Source organism: Triplophysa dalaica, chromosome 1 (genome assembly GCF_015846415.1).
Source record: "Triplophysa dalaica isolate WHDGS20190420 chromosome 1, ASM1584641v1, whole genome shotgun sequence".
Classification (NCBI taxonomy): domain Eukaryota; kingdom Metazoa; phylum Chordata; class Actinopteri; order Cypriniformes; family Nemacheilidae; genus Triplophysa; species Triplophysa dalaica.
Window position 1 is genome coordinate 3,840,305 of NC_079542.1, and position 16,674 is coordinate 3,856,978.

At 39.3% G+C, this 16,674-nt stretch overlaps 2 protein-coding genes across 3 annotated transcripts; both read left to right on the forward strand.

Moving 5' to 3' along the window:
- Positions 1–466: 466 nt before the first annotated feature.
- nqo1 (NAD(P)H dehydrogenase, quinone 1) lies at positions 467–3,888 on the forward strand. The gene is made up of 6 exons (XM_056751906.1): positions 467–570; positions 2,144–2,311; positions 2,446–2,576; positions 2,655–2,768; positions 2,907–3,008; positions 3,328–3,888. The coding sequence occupies exons 1-6, from the start codon at positions 567–569 to the stop codon at positions 3,628–3,630; spliced, it is 822 nt and encodes a 273-aa protein (XP_056607884.1). The 5' UTR covers positions 467–566; the 3' UTR covers positions 3,631–3,888.
- A 1,566-nt stretch (positions 3,889–5,454) lies between these two features.
- On the forward strand, positions 5,455–11,607 carry kiaa0895l. Of its 2 annotated transcripts, XM_056772149.1 has the most exons (8): positions 5,455–5,613; positions 6,533–6,603; positions 6,811–7,585; positions 8,526–8,669; positions 8,753–8,885; positions 9,104–9,409; positions 9,516–9,613; positions 11,097–11,607. In XM_056772149.1, exons 3-8 carry the CDS (start codon positions 6,848–6,850, stop codon positions 11,256–11,258), a joined length of 1,581 nt encoding a protein of 526 aa, XP_056628127.1. In that variant the 5' UTR covers positions 5,455–5,613; positions 6,533–6,603; positions 6,811–6,847; the 3' UTR covers positions 11,259–11,607. The 2 variants fall into 2 exon arrangements, with proteins under 2 accessions (XP_056628127.1, XP_056628051.1); XM_056772073.1 differs by lacking the exon at positions 6,533–6,603.
- The last annotated feature ends 5,067 nt before the right edge of the window (positions 11,608–16,674 follow it).

Here is a 16,674-nt window from a genome sequence, read left to right on the forward strand (position 1 = left end):
GAGCCAGTGCGTGACAAAGCAACAATCTAGACCTCTACATCTGCCGTCTTTCCAGTTCTACCAGATCTTTAATTCCGTTCCACACACCTGGACATTCCTTTAATGGATGGCAAAAACATTCAAGAATGTTTGAGTGATTTGTTGACATTTCATGCATTCAGATTCACTCAGGTTTAGCAACTGATTTTATAACCAACATATTTGTTTTGTGAGTGTGTTTTAGTGCAAAACGTTATATATATATGCATACATATATATATACATACACACACTCTCTCATTTATACACAGCTACTTAAAGATTAATATATCTACAAGGGTCATGGGTCTCACGTACAATGCAACTAGTGGGTCGTATGTCACACACTGGCTTTACTATTGGTTGTCAACCTGTTTTCGCCCAACCTTCCTTTACGGGTTACACCTGCCAGTGAAACGTGAGATTTAATCAGACGATGCTTCTCACGCAAGAGCACCTTAAAAGAGGAGCTCACTGAAGAACCATTTCATTTCTCTGTGCAGCTGCAGTATTTGAGGTTTCAGGCAAGCTGGGCCCCAGCACAGAAAATGGGTAAGGATGTTTTTTTTACATTTTTCTTTCAATTGAGAACTGTTGGCTTGTTAGGATTTGGCTGAGAGAAAGATTCTGTATTGCTGAAGAATTCAGAATTTCTTAATAATAAAAGTCACCATGAGTACTTGATTTCACACTATTATTGCAGATTATTTTAAGATCTAAGTAAGCTACTAATATTTAAAAAATGGTGCAATATTTACAAAACAATGTGTTTTCTTTTCAAATATACCTAATCACACAGGCTATGTTTGGAATTGCATGCTGCTTGCTTGCAGCTCATACTGTACTATACATGCAATGTGTATTTTTTTGCACATTTTCTGACTGTATGTACTAAAAATGTATGCAATGTGGATGATATAACATACCTTAAACGTACCTTATACCTTTTATATATTGCTTTTTACGATTTCATTGTTACAAAAAAGCTGTACATGAAAACATGTTACTTATAAGCAATTCGTTGCATTTATAAAACTGAAAAGATATCAAGAGCAAAGTGAATAGATACACGCACGCACGCACACAGCGCACATACACGAAAAACACACACACTCAGTAAACACAAACCATAAACAGACACACAACCCATATACGCTTGCCCTGCACACTGTACATAACATACACACACAGACTCACACACTAACGCACACCAAAACACACATACAGCCCAGAGTTATTCTAGTTTTGATTTTAGTTTTATTAATATTTTAAATTTGCTTTTTAATTTTTTGATAATTTTAAAGTTTTAGCAATTTTGGCATATGCTTTTGACATTATATAATTTATTTAATGTTGCTCTATAAGATTAGTTCATATTGATTTGTTTATTATAATTTTACTGCTTTAATCCTACATCAGTTTATTTTTGAGGCAACATTTAAATTTTTCCATGAGTTAAGTTTTCCAATCACATTTAGGTCAATATCAATGAACAGGAACCTAAACTAAAATAACCTTGATACACGCATACACACAGTTGCGAGGAACCCAAAACTTCATTGAATAAAAAAACCTGGTCCTATTACAGTACACATGTACAATGTGTTGGTCATGTGGAAGCATTGCGCTGCAATGTTTTGCACACCGTACAAAGAAAATCTGGTACTTTTGAACATTTAAAGTAGAGTAAACATACCTATGAAGCGCACTCAAATGTACATAAAGACATTTTTATGAACAAGATATTAATTTCAGTATAGTTCTGTTAAAATATAATATCAATCTCTCATGCAATGATATTTAACTTTATGACAGTAGTTCTGGCATGAAACTCTAGACGGCGCAGTCCTAAAGTCTAAACCAATATATGACATAATAACTAACTACAAGGTGCAGCTAATTGGTTCTTTCCGTATAAGCAGCCAATGAGCTTGCTGCTCTAGAAAAATCTAGTTTAGTGCCACCTTTTGTCCTATGGATGACTTATTATTCGGTTGATCTTCTGGATGATGTTTTTAGATATTGTCTGTCGTGGAAAAACTATTATATAGATCTTCACAAGCTGTGTGTAAATGTTAAAATGCTTAAATACGTTCTGTCTCCTGATGTTTGTAAATCTATGCAGCACAGAAGACTGCGCTGATTGTTTACGCCCATCAGAGTCCCGCATCATTCAACGCAGCAGCGCGTGATGCAGCGGTCGAGGCCCTGAAAGACCAAGGCTACAAAGTCTTAGTGTCAGATCTCTATGCTATGAACTTCAAAGCCACAGCTACTGCAGATGATATTAAAGGTGTAGGCATTTACTGAAGCATGATTCTTCAAATATCTTTCAATCTTTTCAACTTTTCAACTTTTTTTCAAAATAAATCTAACTACTGATGAATAATATATTGAAACAAGACTGTTTTACCGTAACTACTCAAGGTGATCTGAAGAACCCTGAGCACTTCCGTTACAATGAAGAGACAAGTGTTGCTTGGCAAGAAGGCAGACTAAGCGATGACATCACAGAGGAACAGAATAAGGTTAAACAGGCGGAGCTGGTCATCTTTCAGGTAACCCCAGAAAGCACATTTCAGCTTGTTCATTATTACCCGAAGATGATATAAGGAAGATTTCTTTTATATTTGCAGTTCCCTCTCTACTGGTTCAGTATGCCAGCCATCATGAAGGGCTGGATAGACCGCGTCTTAACTCATGGATTTGCCTACACCCTACAGAGGATGTATGCGAATGGCCTTTTAAAGGTTTGGACCTTAAAATGAATGAGAAATCGTGTGTTTTGTGCACTGAACATTGTCGTTCCCAAGGTTGAATTTAATTCAATTTGGTGACTTTGGTTAACAAATGGATTTAAACATGTCATTTGTAATTTGAAAACAAAGGGGAAAAAGGCCATGCTTTCAATAACCACTGGAGGAATGGAGTCCATGTATCTGCCTGATGGTCTCAATGGGGACATCAATGTTTCACTCTGGCCCATACAGGTGAGCTTACATTTAAGAAATTTTAAAAAGAAACTTGTTGATCCAAACCTGTACGCTTGTGCTTTTTCTGTAAGGCACAAAGAGAGAAATAAATAAAACGTAATGCATCCCCTGCTTAACGTATTGCATATGCACTATGAGCATGAACCACTTTTATTTTGTTTGTTTTATAAAAAAAGCAACTTTACAAAATCTCTCTGCTTTGCATGAAAAGATATCATCATATGGCTTTTGTATTTCATTTTTGAGCTTCGTTTTACTTTAAGAAAAAACATTCATGCGTAGGTAACCAACAGATTTTATGTATTGTGATCTGCAGAGTGGTGTGCTGCATTTCTGCGGGTTTGAGGTTCTTGCCCCACAGTTCTTCTGGTGTCCGGCACATTGTCCGCCACCAGTAAGAACCGCCATGTTAGACGGATGGCGGGAGAGGGTGAGCGGTCTGATGGCAGAAAAGCATCTGTCCTTCGCTCCACTTGAAAAGTTTGACCTGAGTTTCCAAGGAGGTTTCAAGCTACGGTCTGAGGTGAAGGAGAAGTGTGAATCTCTGTCTCACGGCCTCAGCACCGGACATCATCTGGGCAAACCGCTTCCTCCTGACAACCAGACTAAAGCCAAATAAATGTACCCATATAGTTCTGTACTGTATAGTTACTAGTTCATGGCATATTCAATGGAGTTGTAACAGGGTGAGGATGATGAGGATGATGAAGAAGACTATTATAAAATCAGTTATATAAACCAACAGCAATAATGATAAGATGAATCATTTTCACACTTTACTATTCTTCAGTATGTACCTGCAAAGCCTTAAGAACGTTTTAATGAACTGTTAATTTTGCCTTCTAACTACATATTAAAGATTTGATTTCAATTTTAATGTTTTAATTCCTTGTTCACAGATGTTTTACATTTTTATCCGTGTTTAAACTTTTATCTGTGTTCAGTAGGGTATAATATTTCCAATAATTACAATGTTAGTTTGTTGTGTTCAGTTGGGAGGTTTGCTTCATGATAATGCTATTTTTGTCAAACAGGCTACACTTCTGTTATTATTATTAAGTCCTATTCTTGTTTTATCCAGTCAAAAAAAAGTTGTTGTTAGCTTATTGTATAGTAGACCACAATGGCACACATGGATCAACAGTATAATGAAGGGTACAGTTATGGTTATACGAAACGAGGTTTTAAGATATGTTACACAATGGTCCTTTTCATAATTGTTTAGTAGTTTTTTTTTTTCAAATAGTTTCATATTGCAAATACTTGATTTGAAAGGTATTAAAGTACTTTAATAATCTTAAAAATACATTTAAAAGCATGTTAAAGATTTCAAACAGGAACACCCCCTTGTGACGACTAACCCCATCTGAAAACATTTGTTTAACTTTTTTTTTTAAATTAAAACAACACAAATGTACAACAATAACAAATTGGGCAAATCGACAAATCATAAAAACACTATAACAGATGGACAGAGCAAATATCACATCATGTGACCCCGGACGACAAAACCAGTCTCTATTTTAGAAGTTGAGATCTTACATTATCTGAAAGTTGAATAAACAAGCTTTCTATTGATGTGTGGGTTGTTAGGATAGGACAATATCTGGCGGAGATACAACCATTTAAATCTCTGGATTCTGAGGGTGCCAAAAAAATCTAAATATTAAGATTGCCTTTGAGGTTGTTAATCAGAGGCACTGTAGCAGGCCATCCACTCAAAATAATAAAGTGTTGATATAGTTATGGTAGGAAATTTACAAAATATTTTCATGGAACATGATCTTTACTTAATATCCTAATTAATTATATAAATATAAATCAATCATTTTGACCCATTCTAGGTATTTTTGTCTTTTACTAAACGTGTTCCCGTGCTCCTTAAGACTGGTTTTGTGTTCCAGGGTCACATATGTGCCAACAAAATAATCTAAATGAACCCTATTTAGTACATAAAAAAGTGATACAAAATAAGTAACACACAAACCAACACAAGGGGATTCAGATGATTACAAGGCACTTATCTCACTGAAAAAAATAGCTAAAGTAACAGCCTTATCACTGTAATCTCTCAAGTAAAAAAAAACAAGGTTTTAAACTCATTTATAAAACGAGAAAAGGAAGGAAAAAACCTACATTTATGAATAAAGAATTTGCCAAGTCCGAAAATGTTATTAACCAGATAACGTTGTGTAGGCTAATCTTTGTTAAGAACACCAAACCTAATTTGTTTATAGCCAAGAGGGATTACATGAATATAAACATTAATTTGTAGTATTTACATTCCATAAAATGTGCTCAGTTGTTTCATTGCCATTCCCACAAAGTTGACAACAGTTTTACATTTCGTCTAATCACCGGGTGAAAAAAGCTCTGTGCTCACGTGAGCCGGCTGTGACTTTTAGCGTCGCGGCGTGAACGCGTCATTCCTGTGCGCCGGCGCGTCATTTGCTGCAACGCAATCCCAGCCGATCCCACATCCCAGCATTCCCGGTCCCGTTATTCTTCCATATTAACCGTGTTTTACTGAAGTGAAGTTAAAGTAACGGGTGATGTCTGAACGGATTCACAACATGAACTAAAGCCTCAGAAGCGCTGCTGGGTATGTCATGCGTCTATTATAAATAACGTGACGGCTTTATTTCTTTAACATGATTGACAATGCATTGTAAATCTGTCTGTTATTCAGTGACGTCATTGAATGTCAGGGTATAAAAGAGACCAATGATTATTTTTATCAGTAAATAAATAGAATTCCAATTAAAGATTAATTTCAATATATGTTTTACATTTAAATGTTATTCTATGCGCTTCTATAGATTGTTTTTTAAAGCTACTTTACAATTAATACATATTAACAGATAATTATGAAAAATAGGGAAATGGAATATTTTTTCTTACATTATTCATGTAAATGTGACCACATTCCAAATCCTTAATAAAGTTCCAATATGTATCTAGTAGACATTCATTAAATAACATTTAGCACAAAGTGAACAGTTTTGTCATGAATGATTGTGTGTTCGGGCTTTATATTAATTTTGCATTATTGATAATGTCATAATTTTCCTTGTGTTGTGTAAGTAAATATATGATTTATATGATGCAAAGTAGCAAATTGGATCTCATGACATTTATTTATGCCTATACATGTCTTGCTCTCATAAGGACCTGCATATCTATTTATTCATTAGTTCAGTTAGTAGAGGTGGTCATGACTCAAAAGTGCAACGTTGCAGGGATTTTTGAGAATAACACAAGTTTGATTAAACTATTGAAATACAATAATAAGGTATTTATACCACACAAAGTAAAACATATTTGGCAAAAGGGCAAACCACATCATATCCTGGAATATGGATTTTTTAATGAAAATTCTGTTATCATTTACTCACCCTCGTCAATTGAAACCTTTCCTTCTTCCACAGAACACAAAAGATATTTCGAAGAATGTCATTCACTAGTATTTCATTCACAGTATTGCCAACATTAATCAAAATATCTTCTTTTGTGTTCTGCAGAAGAAAGAAAGTCCTACAGGTTTGAAATGACAAGAGGGCGTGTGAATGATGACAGAATTTTAATTTTGAAGGTGAACTACTCCTTTAATATTTCCTAATGTATCCTGTCTTGTTTTGTCTATACCAGCCACTCTCCTCCTGAGCTTTGTGCATTGTGTGTATTCATTTATTATTGCATTCTTATATAAACATATATCGTCTTTTATCAACATTCTAACCCTTATGTGTTTATTGGCTGTCAGTTGAAAGCAGTACATTGCGCATGTTTGTTGTTACAGGTGTGCAGCACCGGTGGACAGAGGTTTGGATGAAGCAATGGTGCTGGATCTGGGTGAGAACTGCATGGAGCAGGCTAATGGAGGAGGGCTCTCAAAGAATGTTTCAGAAATGTTAGACCCAGAGCCGAGCACAGAGAAACCCAAACCAGTAAGAGCCAGAACAAGCAGTGTCACCCAAAGAGACAACGGGACCCCCAACGGGCCTCGCGTTCAACCCGGTACCACCTCTGATAACAGCACGCAGGTTCACCGAAGGCCCCACAATCCAGAATGTGTGAGAAAGGGAGAACCCTCACAGTCGGGGCAACCCGGCAGGCGGGGACCCTGTCAACGACCGCTCAGTCTGGAGATCAAACCACAGCGGATTCGAGCACCTCAGCAGCAGATGGTGAAGAAACCCCCGTGGCGCAGTGGGGGTCCCTCCCCGCCTGTGAGAAGCTTGACGAGTCTGAGTTTGGGACATGGAAACTGGCTCCGCAGGAGCGAGAGCACATGCACTATGATCTCCTCGACGCCCGCACGTGCTGGCAGGGGTCGAATGCGGCCTGCAACGTCCTTGCCGCACATTGACAGGGGTATGGGATCGCTGCCTTCGCCCTCGACCCCTCGTGGACCGTGCCTGCTTGTGGCGCTCCGTCCCATAAACCTGGAACAGGAACGTCAGACCTTTTTTGAGTCTAACTATGAGTATGAACCCCAGTTTGAGTATGCCCCCCCTGAGCCCATCAGTGTTTTGGAGAAGTACAAAGAAGGATCTGGTCTTTTTCTCACACAGGTATATATTTTAGCGTGAAAGGTCTACATTAGTGCTGCCTTTGGGGGAAAGTTCCCCCCAAAAGAATACTTTTTTCATCATTTAGTCACCCTCACGTCATTACAAACCTGTAGAACTTTCTTCTGTAGAACACAGAAGAAGATATTTTGAAGAATGTTGGTAACCAAACAACATTAGAGCCCATTGACTTCCATTGCATGGCCACAAAACCACTGAAACATTTCTTGAAATATCTCCTTTGTGTGATCCACTGAAGAAAAGAGACCTATTTAGGCTTAAACAACATGAGGATCAATGATATTGACATTGTTTGCCTCTCATTTGTCATCTCGGTTTGAGACATAAAACTACAGGCTACTTTAATTACTTATCTTACTTACTTGTGTCAGGTTTCGACACATCTTCTTTATTGACGTCCTACTTGCTTCATAATTAACTTTTGTTCATTTTTACCAACAACAAAAATCACAGTTACAGATTGCTGGCCTTCATTATGTCTTAAAGGGATAGTTCACCAAAAAATGAAAATTCTGTCAAACCTCTATCAATGTCTTTGTTCTGTTGCACACAAAGATATTTGGAAGAATGTTAGCAATTTTCAGTTCTTAGACAATGAACCACTACCATAGTAGAAATAAGAGGGTTTTTTAAACACAAAGTAAGATCTTTTGAAGAATTAAGGAAAACAAACATTTCTGGGGCATCTTTGACGACCATTTAGCTTTTCCTACTATGGTATTCAATGATCTCCCAGAAGTTAATATTGCCAAAATTCTCACAAGTGTCTTTCAATGTGTACATCAGAACAAATTAATTCGTACAGGTATGAAATCACATGAGGTTGAGTAAATAATAACAAATTTTATTTTTGGTGGGTGAACTATTCTTTTAAATGTGTCGTCCAGTGTTAGGATTTGTCTTACCTCATGCATCTTTCCAGGCAGTTGGAATTATGGAGTGTGTCTTGAGGAAGTATGGTACCTATGAGGGCTTTGAAGAGGTCACAGGGGGAAACCTGCTTCCGAAGAGTCAAGTGTGGGCAGCTACACGCAAATACCTACTGAAGGAGGGTTGCGTCGGTGAGGTCTGTGGATTCGTGTGTTTACATTCGTTATGTCTGCATATTCCAATTTTGACCTGAAAATTGTCTTTTTTTTCTGCCACAAGGTGGTGGTATGTCTCTCTGATGAGCTTCTGTCCCAGGCAGTAATGATGGTAGAGAGGTGTCGACCAACATTGACTATCAACTTGTCGGGGGCACGCCAACACTGGCTAGAGGGCATGCTGAGACATGAGATCGGTATGAACCTAAACATCTTTTTTTACTTCACAACATAATCATTCAGTATGATCAGACAATTGCTGCATAGTCAATTGCCATTGATTTTTGGCCTGTATACCGTGTTGCATTGAAAGCACTGGTAATACTTTCTAAAAAAGCAAACGCAGTAATGCTAATTTTCAACGTGCTTTGTGTCTATAAAATCCGCCCTTGCAATTCCATGACTTCCCCTCCAGGCACACATTACTTGCGGGGTGTAAATAACGGCATGCAACCATGGGCCACTTCTGTTGGAAGAAAGCAATTTGGACTGAAACCAGCGAATCCTACCGAAGAGGGGCTCGCCAGTCTTCACAGCGTGTTGCTACGGAAACAGCCCTTCCTGTGGCGAGCCGCTCTGCTCTACTATACTGTATACCACGCCACCAACATGAGCTTCGGCCAACTGTTCAGACATATTGCACGCTTTGTCCAAGATCCTGCTGTCCGATGGGAATACTGCCTTCGCGCCAAACGGGGACAAACAGATACCTCCAAACCAGGTGAACTTAACGCTAAGAATAGATCAAGAATGAAAACACAGATTTTTTAAATGGTAAGATGTTAAGTGAACGCCTCTCTGTTCTTGTGATGTGGTTTGTGTCACAGGTTGCTTTAGTAAAGATCAAGTCTACCTTGATGGAATTCTAAGGCTTTTACGGCACAGGAGAAACATCGATTTTAAAATTTTAACCTCGCTTGGCAAGGTAAGTCAGTGTATCTGGTTTGGTTTGGCAGTGGAGTACGAAAACCTGAGACCACTAGTCCAAATTCTTCTGTCTTGCTTTTTTTTATTAAATATTTTATATGTAGGAACTTGAGCCGCTGATGATTTGTTTTGACTCAAGAAAGCTCCAAAGAGTATATTTTTGCTTTCGTATATTTTGCCCAAAATATTTGCATGATCTTCACAAATTTTGCTTATTTGCTCTTGAATCTGTCCAGAATCTTGACTATTTCTTAGTCATTTTTTGGTAACGCTTTACAATAAGATTGTATTTGTAAAACATTAGTTAATGCATTAGCTAAAATGAACAAACAATGATACTTTTATAATACTTTTTCTTAATACTTTTAAAGAATTTATTATTCTTAGTTTATATTAATTTCAGCATTTACTAATAATTTGTTTTATCAAAGGTTGTAACTGCTAAATTTAGTTAATGCACCATGAACTAACATGAACAATAGTATTGATAACATCATTAACAAAGCCGTTATATTATAATATATTATGTTATAAAATATTAAAAGCTGAAAAATTACTCTTATTTTTATCTCTATTTTATAATTTTTATAGTTCTTGTACAATTATGTAGTGCTTATTACTGTGGTAGTATTTATTTTCATGTAGCATCAATGTTTTAGTGTATATTTAGCTCAAGTAAATTTTGAGCTAATACCATTATTAAACAAAAACTGTAGACTTCACATATTAAAAAAAAAAATCTCATTGTCACTGTCAGAAAATTCTAGAGATTTCTGTAGCACAGGAAAGGGGGATGTCCCGACGATGGGTGTCTATGTCGGGAACTTGGTTTGTAAGGACAGTAGTCAAAAAAGACAAAAACGATCAAATGTACTCTACTGAAGTTTTGAACGACTCATTGTTAGTGACTGTTATGTTAAACTGTTGTTTTGAGCTCAGTTTTTTGCCAGTTCCTTGTAATATCTGCGTACAAGTAATAATACTGAAATGGGTTGCGCTTTATTTTACAGTCTTGTTTCCCTTGTACATACTGTATACTAATTACAGTAAATATAATAACTGGGTAATAGGTACTAACCCTGAACCTAACACTAAACTTAAACTTACACCATGTTGTACCTTATACTGCCTTGTACTTTCTTAGGTAAGTACACTGTAAGTACACTATAGGTACACATAATGTAAAATAAAGTGCAACCCAGAAATGTATAAATGTGTGAAATATGTTTTAGTACCATCGATGGTAAATAAATAAATGTGATATTCGTGTTCAGCATGTTTAACATCATAAAGAAACAGTAACAATTCATGCGAAACAACATTTAAAAAAATGTGTTACATTGGGTTATACTAACCAATTAACCATTCACCATTTTTTTTACATTCTTAACCATTCAAATTTAATTTTGAGAACCCGATTGTGGTCTCAGATTTTAAAACCCCATAAAGTCTCTTTCCATAAAGTCTAATTCCTGTTTTAGGTGTCGTATGAAGATGTAGAGAGACTTCGCCATTTAGCTGTTCTAAAGAGAACCCGGATTCCTCACTTCATGCAGGATGAGGAACGTTATCTTCAACACCTCGACCACATTGTTACAGTGAATGAACTGAATGATGCAGAGCTTCAGGAGCTCATCCCATGAACATCTAAATCCGTTACCGTTGACCAAACATCGAAGAAGCCATTGCAAAATATTTAAACCATAAAGGTTTTTTTCAAAGCCAAAAAACAAATACTCAAAAACTGTGTGTCAAAAACATCGAAGAGTAAAAATATTGTTTTTCATCGAATCATACACACATGATCAAACATACAGTAGAAACATATTACATACAGCATGTTTGTGTCCAGCGATAGTCATTTGTTATATAAGTGCCATAATATCCAGCAGATTTGTAAACTAATACAATGATTGTCTGTTTGTAAAACCACATTACTCTCAGGCATGTTTGGATTCTTGCAGATGTTTGGAATAGCATACTTCCATACTACTTGTATTGTTTTTTTTAGTATCCAAACTGTATAGGTAAAATGCCCGAAGGATGTAGAACAACCAGGAGCGCTCATCCTTACATTTCAAGTGTGGCAAATGAACTAGAAATTTTATCAATCGTATTGTAACCAACACAACTTTTTTCAGAAGGGTTTAATTACTATCACGGGAAACGTTTGACCAAATTGTTGCCTTTTACTTGTTGGTCTTACAATAATATCAAACATCAACAAGGTTATTGACATTTAAATACCCAAACAAACATAGTCCCATGCATGACAGTTCTTCAATTGAAACGTTTGATGTAGCTTCCAGTAAATTAATCCACAGGCAAGTAAAAGGAAAGGAAAAAATAATCAAAGTACTCATCAGTAGGTCGTCTCAGTCCTTTTCTGATGAGATATGGAAAGCAGGTAACAAAAATCCAAATGAAGACAAAAATAGTTCCAATGTCCCCAAAGGTGAAAATGTAGAACCCACTGGGTTACGGCCATTCAAAACCAAGTTATTCCCCAGCTCATGATCCTCAGAAGTGCGCCAATTGATCCAGAGCTGATGCTCCCCAAAACATGCCACCTCACCAAACAAGAAGACCCTTTTCTCCCCAAAATGGCCGCCTTACCCCTCTTATGGGCAGGCCCGATATAATAAAAGTCCTTGGCAGCCCACAAAAGTCTTCATATTTTATCTTGCCCACAATGCCAAAAAGAATGTTTAACAGCCAACATATCTTGTTAATGAAAATAATTAACAAACATTTTAGCTTGTGAGACAATCATATATAATTAATCTTTCACAACTTTACCCATATTAATTACTCTCCTGGAGGCTTTGCTGGGACAGTGTCACAGAGTCCCCCCCCCTTGCCGGAGGTTAATCCTTCCCCAAAGTATTGTTTAAGGTTCACAACATTTACATTGTCCACCTTTTCCCCCGAACCCCATTCAACAAGATAGTTCACTGGCCCTAATTTCTTCTTTATCTTCACAGGTCCCTCCCATTTAGGGGCTAGTTTAGATGAAAAGTAAGCATCGGCCTTTGACACAGGATGAGCACGGACCCAAACCAGGTCTCCCATTTGGAACTGAACAAACTTCCGCCTGGCGTTGTAATACCTGGCCTGTTTGGAGTGCGCACTTCTCATAGCCGTAAGAACATCCTGCTTAAGTTGCTGTTGTCGTTCTACAAGGGAATATCCTGAATGCTCTGGGTTTGGCGGATGAGCAACAAGTCGTTCGAGGGGACCTTTCAACTGTCTGCCCAGTGCTAGTTCGGCAGGAGAGTGTCCTGTGGTTTCGCTGAAGGCAGTGTTAATAGCGAAACGAAACTCAGCGAGCCACCTATCCCAGTCGCGATGGCTTCCACCTACAAAGGATGCGATCATGGTCTTAACGGTTCTGTTGAATCGCTCTGTGAGATTTGTTTGAGGGTGATAGCTGGTGGTGAGCTTCCTTGTTATTCCCCATCTCTTACATAGATCCTCCATCAGTTGGCTTAGAAACTGGGGTCCACGGTCAGACAGTAAAAACTTTGGAACTCCCCACCTTGTTAGCACCTCTTCTTGCAAAATCTTGCAGATTCGGTGAGTCTTGCTGTCTCTGATAGGGAAGAGCTCTACCCATTTGGTAAAATAGTCGACCACTACCAGAAGATACACATTCCCTTTTTTGCTTTTAGGAAGGGGCCCCATAAGGTCCACTCCTAACATGTAGCCAGGCTCCTCTACTTCTGTGGATTGGAGGAAGCCAAAGGGCTTGGTGTTACCAGGTTTATATTTCTGGCAGACCGTGCATTCCTTCACGTGCTTCCATACGTCTTTGCGAACCTCGGGCCACCAGGCAACTTCTAAGATTTTCCGAAGAGTCTTCATTCGCCCAAGATGTGCCCCCAGGGGGCTGTTGTGAAAATAATCCAAAAAGGTTGCGACTAGACTCTCGGGCACTACAAGCTGGTATTTTATGCCGGCAGCACAGGGTGACACTCTGTACAACACTCCATGCTGGTCTTCCCATCTGATGCGGTCACCCTCATCTGTGATTCCAATTTTCCCCTTCAATTCACTCACCCCAACATCCAAAGCTTGAGCTTTTAGTATTTCTGCAATAGTTGATGGAATATCCAAATTCCAATGTGAGGATTGGTTGCCCACAAACACTGCTAAGGAGACATTGCAACTCTGAGCTCTAGACAAGGCATCAGGCACTACATTCATCCTTCCCTTGCGATACTGTACCTGGAAATGAAAACGCTGAAGCCTCAAGGTCCATCTCGTCAGCCGAGACGTAGTTTTAGGAGAGTTAAAAGCCCAGGTCAAAGCAGCATGGTCTGTACACACCACAAAGGGAACTCCTTCCAGGTAGTGATGCCACTTTTCGACAGCCCATATCACTGCAAGACATTCTTTTTCTGAGGTTGAATAATTCACCTCTGCTCCTCTCAGACCCCTCGAGGCATATGCAATCACGTTTTCCTCTCCTTTGATGTTCTGAGTTAGAACTGCCCCCAGGCCAAATGAACTAGCATCTGTCTGGACCTGGAATGGTTGCGACAGGTCAGGTTGATCTAATACAGGGGCGTGTTGCAAAGCATATTTGAGATTCTCAAAGCTTAACTGGGTTTCGTCAGTCCATGCCCACTTCACACCTTTCCGCTTGAGTTGATTCAATGGGACAGCCAGTTCAGCAAAGTGGGGAATAAATTTGTGGTACCACCCAACTAACCCCAAGAATCTCTGAAGTTCCAACAGGTTTTGCGGGATTGGGTACTCACTGATGGCAGCGACCTTGTCAGAGTCAACTTTTACTCCCTGCTCAGACACCACATGTCCCAAAAACTTAAGCTCTGCTTTCATGAAGTGGCATTTCTTAAGATTTAAGGTAAGATTTGCCTCCTTCAGTTTTTGGAAGATAGCTTCAAGATCCTTTAAGTGTTGCTGCTTACTTGGGGAATAGACAATTATGTCATCTATGTAGACAAAGCATACATTTCCTCTAAGTTTACCCAACACTCTCTCCATCAACCTCTGGAACGTAGCCCCTGCATTTTTTAGCCCGAAGGGCATGGTCAAGAAATTAAACAACCCAAAGGGGGTTATGAAAGCTGTCTTCTCCCTGCTGCTTTCTTCCATTTCGACCTGCCAATATCCCGATTTTAAGTCAAGTGTACTAAAATAACTGGCACCATGTAATGACTCTAGTATTTCATGGATGAGCGGCATCGGGTAAGCATCTTGGGGGGTTTTGGAGTTAAGACGGCGATAATCAACACAGAACCTTAGACTTCCATCCTTCTTTGGAACAAGTACTACCGGAGATGCCCAAGGGGATTGAGAAGGCTCGATAATGCCTTCCCGCATCATCCTATCAATCTCGCCTTCCATCACCTCTTTCTTTAAGGGAGAAGCTCTATACGCTTTCGACCGTATTGGCAGGTCATCCGTTGTTATAATCCGATGAGCAGCTTGTTTAGTTCTCCCTAGACCCGAACAGACCGTAGCCCATTTATTTAAAAGGGGTTGGATTTCTGGTTGGTGTCTTGACATGACGTCCTTTATGCTAGTTGCTGATGCCATCTCAATCTCTCCGTCCTTCGCGGTTGGTACAGCCATGAACAAAGAGGTAACCTGTTCCCTCTTTAGAACGCATGACTGCTCCCACTGAGGCTGCTGGAGAAAAGGGTATATTCTAACTTGCCCTTTAACCATCAACTCATAGCTCATAGTGGCAACATTCAATTGTACCCTGGTTTGTCTCAGGAAGTCAAGTCCAAGGATCAGGGGAAATGCCAGCTGCTCATTTGACATTATATAGGTGTCGATGGACCAGACCATTCCATGCCAATCGTAATCCACAAGGGTTCTACCCTCTGACACATGAGCCTTTCCATCGGCCACAATGAAAGTCTTACTTGAACCCTGCAGCAGGCGATCTTCTGTTTTTTTCACCACTTCCCATAGCTGTTTTTTCATTAAGGAATAGGTTGAACCAGTGTCAACAATGGCTTCGATGTGGTAATTCCCCACACCGATAACAACTTTTAGCAGAGGTGGTGTAGTTGTTTGAATCAATGAAACATGTTGAACGGAGGTACTTGGCGACTTGGGTAGTTGATCACGCCGGAATGCCGCACTCTTCTTTCCTTCATTTGTTCCCTTGAGCTGGTTGACTCGAGCCCAATAATCCTTCTTTGAATTCAAATCCCTCTCCACTAAAGATCCCACTTTTACCAGCTGCTCCACGGTGTGCACAGCCCCTCTTAGACTACTTGCCAGGGAAGGGTTACAACTATTGAGAACTCGCCTCACCACCTCCTCTTCTGGCAAGTCGTCCTTCCATCTCAAGCACAGGGCCCTATAATCGTATGCAAAGTCGCGGATACTCTGGTTTGGGTCTTGAACCATAGCCTTGACCTTGTCTTCCAACTCAGCCTGGTAATCAGTAGAAAGGAAAGCAGTCATAAAAGAGACCTTGAACTCATCCCAGTCGTGTATCTTTAACTTTTCAGCCACCCACCAACTCCTCGCCGGGCCAGTTAGTACTGCATTAATGGTAGCTAGCAGTTCCACATCTGTGAGGGGTCTAAGGGAGAGGAAGTTTTCACACTTCTCAATGAACTCCAAGACATCGCAAGTTTCACGATGTTCTCCAAAGGAGGGAAATTCCAAATTGATAGGTGGCTTAGGAGCTGTTGGAGATGAAATTACAGAGGAAAGGGGCCCTGCCTCTGAAAGACTATGGCTGAAATGGTGGAGCGAAACTGGGGTACTAGTTGTCTTTATGCGTGCCATTTCTTTCCTCCATTGCTCGTCTCGGCGCTTGAAACAATTCACCATCTCATTCTCTAAATGGGCCAATGATCGGTTCATTCCATCTTTCAATGCATCGATCCTTTTGTCAAGTGCATCCCTGAAACAGGCTTCCCGGTTAACCATACTATCGTTGCAGGCTATGAAATCATTTCTAATTGTTTGCACCTCCGTCTGCAGAGTCTGAAGAGTTGAAGAGAGTATAGTTATTTTAGTTTCAAACGATTCCAGCATTTCCCTACTAGGATTTATCACAGGAGG

What these genes read in the sequence shown, in the direction of transcription:
- kiaa0895l (XM_056772149.1), top strand. Translation starts at nt 6,848, where the DNA reads ATGGTGCTGGATCTGGGTGAGAACTGCATGGAGCAGGCTAATGGAGGA. An exon ending in CTGGTCTTTTTCTCACACAG is followed by an intron (nt 7,586 to 8,525) that starts GTATATATTTTA and finishes GCATCTTTCCAG; the next exon opens with GCAGTTGGAATTATGGAGTG. An exon ending in CATGCTGAGACATGAGATCG is followed by an intron (nt 8,886 to 9,103) that starts GTATGAACCTAA and finishes CTTCCCCTCCAG; the next exon opens with GCACACATTACTTGCGGGGT.
- nqo1 (XM_056751906.1), top strand. An exon ending in CGGAGCTGGTCATCTTTCAG is followed by an intron (nt 2,577 to 2,654) that starts GTAACCCCAGAA and finishes TTATATTTGCAG; the next exon opens with TTCCCTCTCTACTGGTTCAG. An exon ending in TTTCACTCTGGCCCATACAG is followed by an intron (nt 3,009 to 3,327) that starts GTGAGCTTACAT and finishes TGTGATCTGCAG; the next exon opens with AGTGGTGTGCTGCATTTCTG.